Consider the following 5,217-nt stretch of genomic DNA (forward strand, 5'->3'; position numbering starts at 1 on the left):
TTTTTGCAAAGATTTTGTAAATTTCGGGTTTTCTTGATCTTAAAAAAGAAGCGAGGATTTTACAAACGTTTTTCCTCTATGAACAGATGCTGCCTCTCTCGACTTTATTTCACGGATTATAAAAATTTACTTTTGGAAGAATTAATTAGAAATTGTATTATATATATGTAGAAATTAATTAAAATTGTATATATATATTTTTTTGATATTAAAATTATATATATATATAAGTTTCGTGTAATAATAATTTATTAAAATTGGATAGAAAGAAAATTTTTGGCATTTTTACAATTTCTTATTGCGAGGAAGGATTACTAAAGATATTAAAAAAAAATCGCGGAATTCGAAAGGAAACAATTCAATTTTATATATAATTTTAGTATTAGTGTAAAAATAAAATTTAAAAATAAAATTTTAGTATAAAAAATATATATATACAATTTTACAATTATAATTAATTCTCCCTTTTTGCAAAGATTTTGTAAATTTCGGATTTTCTCGATCTTAAAAAAAGAAGAGCGAGGATTTTACAAACGCTTCTCCTCCGTGAACAGGTGGTACAGGTGCTGCCTCTCTCGACTTTCTTTCACGGATTGTAAATATCCACGCTTATTTTCTAATTGCAAAACTAACTGGCGAACGATGGTTCTTAATTCCGAATGGAAGGTATGCATACCAAGCGAATTAGTTACGTGAACGATTTTATATATTCCGTTCCGTTGCCGAGGATCGTTGCCACAAATCTCGCATTTCACGGCGATTGCGTTGCACCAAACCCTAAATGGTGCAATCGAAATGTCTTCATTAACGACGTCGAACGTTACGCCGATTCGTGCGTCGATTCAACCGACGTTCGCTGCATTAGCCGCAAGAGAATTACACACGTATACTTTTCGGCTGGGAACAAATATTTCGCGTATATCGAACGTATTTTCGCGTATATCGAGAATTAAGATTTTTTTTTTTTTCTTTCTTTCTTTCTTTCTTCTTTTTTCTCATTTGGAAAAAAGATTTTCATTTCATCGATGAAAATAATTCTCTCGCGCAAGGATAAATTATTTTTTCGAGTCCTCGAGAGGATTTTAATTTTTTAACGTGTACACCCGTTATTATTTATTAATGTTCGGATTCGATATCGAATTGACATTCGAAAGTGAGGACAGCACATTATCGGCGACCTTTGCTTTATCCGACTGTTTCTCTCGAATGTCATTATCTTTCTCTTTGAGCCACGAGTTTTTAAACCAAGTTTCGATTATAATATTTTTATTTTTATTATTTTCTTTTTTCCTTCGAAATTTCTTTGCGCCAAAGTTTCTCCAGTTTTTCTTTCCCAATTTTCTTTCTCTCTTCCTCCTAATCGATTGATATTAGTTCGAGAGGAATCGACAAGAGAATCTGTAAAGAAGATGTATTTTAAAAATTAGAAAGAAGAGAATATTGAAATTATAAGATAACTCGCGATAATCAATGACATAGTGTCGGTTTAATAAATTGCATCATCGAGGTTGAAATGCAATGTCAGTAAATAATTAAGGAAAATAATATTAAGGAAAGTCGATATTTTGTTGTAATTCAATAAATTAAATTAGGTGACGAATATATTTGGGAAATCAAAACTCTTGAAAGTTTATTTTCACTTTCAATATTATTTTTTTCCTCGATATAAATAAAAATAAAAATTACTCGAACAACTTTCAAAGTATCCATCTGTTACAAAACAAAAGAGTTTTATCGTTTTAACGTCAAAATGTATCCGTAAAAGAACTTCAGACAATTTCTAAATCTTTCAAAGTTCGTAGTTGTTCGCTCAAAAAAAAAAAAAAAAAAAAAAAAAAAAAAGACACGTGAAATCTCACAAATATCGCAACGTATCTCGAGAAACGAAGAAATGTTAAATTAATGATATCTTAATAAGGAGAACGATGAAGTTTCTTTTTTTTTTTTTTTTTTTTTAATAAAATTCAACAATTAATAGCAAAAAATAATTATCAACACGGTGCATTGACTATTTAAAAAAAAAACCAGTGTGATGTGAGAATTTTTTTTCGCGTTTCTTTTTCCAAGCAACAAAGTAAAGGTAATTAATTGTGATTTGTTACGTATTACTATGTATGCATAATTATGTATGTGGCATAAATTAAAATTTACTCGGTAATTGCTGAAAGCAATGATTAATATTGATGCCAAGTATTGATGCAAAGGATTTTTATTTCGAGAAAAAAAAAAAATATATATATATATATATATATATATAAATTATTTGTAGAATTCGTTGAACCGTTTATTCAATTATTAGGAGGAGGAGGGAGGGGGGAGGGGGATTAGGAGGAAAAGATATTATACGAATTTAATTTGAATATTACAATTGGTATTGTATTCGTGTGAATGAACAAGATGAAGCAAATATTTTAAAATAAGTCTTTTGTAAAAAAAAAAAATGCAAAAAAATTTGCATTCATTCGAGGAAATAATTTTCTAGAAATAAATCGCGCAATTATCTCTCTCACCATTAGAGATATATGAATAAATGCTTGAGATAAAAATTAAATATCTTTATAAAAGGAATAAAACGAATAAAATATGTTTTTCTTTTTTATTTCGGCTTTACTTGAAAATTATATAATTCATATTTTTGAAAAGCTCTGACTTGTTTGACTTGTTCAGATATTTTATATGATTAATTGTTTTTTTGAAGAAAGAAAAAAAAAAAAAAGAAAAAGAAAACATACGTCTGTTTTCAAAATATCGGATTCTTCTTCGACATAAATACAAATGTATAATTTTATTCGTGAAAAAAAAAAAAAAAAAAAGAAATATTGACGATTGTAATTAATGTAAAATAAATATATTTTTTTTGAAAAAACAATTATCATTAATTTCATAATATCGTTTAACGTTGACTTCAATAATTCTCTATATCATAAGAAAATAAAATTACGTTAAACGATTTGTTCTTGATCATTCACATTGCATGCATACGATGTTCACTTTGAAAGTCTCAAAAGACCGTGAACTTTATATCTCAATCGGTCGATTAAACGCAAAGGCTGCAATTATGCACATAAATTTAACGTTTAAACGTATTTAAATTAACACAAAATAAAAAGAAAAATAATTGTTGCCTTCATTAACAAAATATCGACACGTTTGTTCCATTTTTCTCGTCGAATAATTTATATTTTACGTTATATTTATTATTATATCTATCTTTTAATCTAAATAATTATATCGTTATTGAAATATTTCGTCGATTAACAATTCATTTTCTCAATATATCAAATAATATACCTTTTTTTGGTTAATTAATTAATCAAATTTACAAAATAAAATTTTTTCATTATTTACGGTTGAAAAATAAAAATCTGGAAAAAATATATATCGTTTAATTACTCTAATATATCTTTCGAAGGAATTATAATTAATCGATAATTAAATTTGAATCGATATATAATCCTTCCTCGAAATCTTTTTAACCAAGAAAAGACTGGTTTCAAAAACGAGGCAATTAAAAATAACACGAGACAATTGAATTTCAGATTCGTCGATGGCGAGTGTGGCTCCAGCAGTGGCGACAGCACAGGCCAATTAGAATTAAGCGGCGGTGAGCAACCGGAAGAGGCATCACCAGCATCGATGCACGAAACCAACAATAATAGTCTGCTCCACGAAGATTTAGAGCGTAGGATACCATAGCTGGTCTAATTGCGCCCTCTACTCTGATCGATCCTCTGTTGATAAATCCCAATTCGAAGAAGCGTGAACTTCATTCGAGAACCGTCTTCCCGAAACGAAAAATAAAATAAACAGAAGAATCAGCTACTGATTAAATTTATGGAAAAAAATGAAGGAGAGAGAGAGAGAGAGAGAGAAAAAAAAGAGAGAAATAACAATGACAAGAGAAAAAAAATAAAAAAGAGAATAGAAAACTTCATCGAACTTAAGAAGGAGAAATGAGAAGCTGAACAGAGAATCATCGTTGTCGAAATGGTCGTTAAAATAGCCACTTGAGATTTATTGAAGAAGATGCAATTCGGCTTTTACGAAATGATCCGTCCCAAGGTCGACCTCTGGAGATCTTTCGAAGGCCAACAAGGTGCGAGGTTGACAGAGAAAGAGAAAAAGACTGACTTTACGGCCAATTCGACTGGAGAATTCTCTGCTTCTTTTTTTTTTTTTTTTTTTTTTTTTTTTTTTTTTCTTTTCATCTCTGTCGCGAATTATATTTTTTTCTTCTCCTTTTTTCCGATGATATCGTTACCTTGAAACACCTCGAATGTTTCGATTACATAGTCGGACACCGATATAAAATGGCTCACACACATATCGATTGTCGCGAATTCGTATTTTAAGTGTATTAGTCATGTGCCAAAGGTATTCGAACAGAAATTGGAAATAATGATATATCGGCGGGGATAACTCGGTCGATAAAGAAGCGATCGAAACTATTAATTACAAAAACTCGCAATTGCGTTCGAACGATTTTTTTTCGAAAAGAAGATGATAATCGAAGAAAGAAGATTCTCGTAATGGATTGGCCAAAATTTGAAGCATCTCGAGGTCGACGACGTAAAGTCGGATCGCATTGACAACGATAAATAAATGATCAGTGTGCGACTCGATGATGAAAACAAAGTGTGTGAGAAACTGTGATAGAATTTCGTATTAAAACCTCGTTGCACGTTGTCCCGCGCGTGACATCGTGCTTAAATACTTTTATTTTTTTTTTTTTTTTTTTTTTTTTCTTTCTTTGTGGTAATTGTCTTACGGTCTGCAAATTGGACAGGAAACAATGGGAATGCTCGTCAGGCCGTCAGGAAATGGTCGTCTCCGAAATGAGATGACCGATTGAGATGAAACGACACGACAATCGCTGTTCCAACAACGTAGAACGACAACGAGAAAAAATTATGGAAATCATTGCAGCGAAGAAATTATCTCGTTTTAACGCGATTTAAACATCAAACGGAATGCAAAAGTTGAAAATTATTGTTTGATTTAAAATAATCTACAAAAAAAATTTAACGTTTAAATAAAATAAAGTGAAAGAAATGCCAATGTCTTGTGATAATGCATTGACAAATTACAGATTATAGGTTAGAAACTTTTTTTACTAAGAATTTTATAATTTCTTCATGTATACATGAAAATATTTTCTTATCTCATATTAAGTAAAAGTATAAAGGCCTGATAAAGTATATACTATACAAATATTAT

The 5,217-nt window shown here is 29.8% G+C and overlaps 1 protein-coding gene across 2 annotated transcripts in view; it reads left to right on the forward strand.

Moving 5' to 3' along the window:
- Positions 1 to 5,217, forward strand: part of LOC102677742 (class A basic helix-loop-helix protein 15-like) — a 27,971-nt gene extending 22,754 nt beyond the window's left edge. For both annotated transcript variants that reach the window (XM_006613187.2, XM_006613188.2), the window contains exon 6: positions 3,540 to 5,217. In XM_006613187.2, coding sequence (XP_006613250.1) covers positions 3,540 to 3,696 — 157 coding nt within the window. In that variant the 3' untranslated portion in view covers positions 3,697 to 5,217. The remainder of the gene's footprint in view (positions 1 to 3,539) is intronic.

This window comes from Apis dorsata, unplaced genomic scaffold (assembly GCF_000469605.1).
Source record: "Apis dorsata unplaced genomic scaffold, Apis dorsata 1.3 scaffold_137, whole genome shotgun sequence".
In the NCBI taxonomy this organism is placed as follows: Eukaryota; Metazoa; Arthropoda; class Insecta; order Hymenoptera; family Apidae; genus Apis; species Apis dorsata.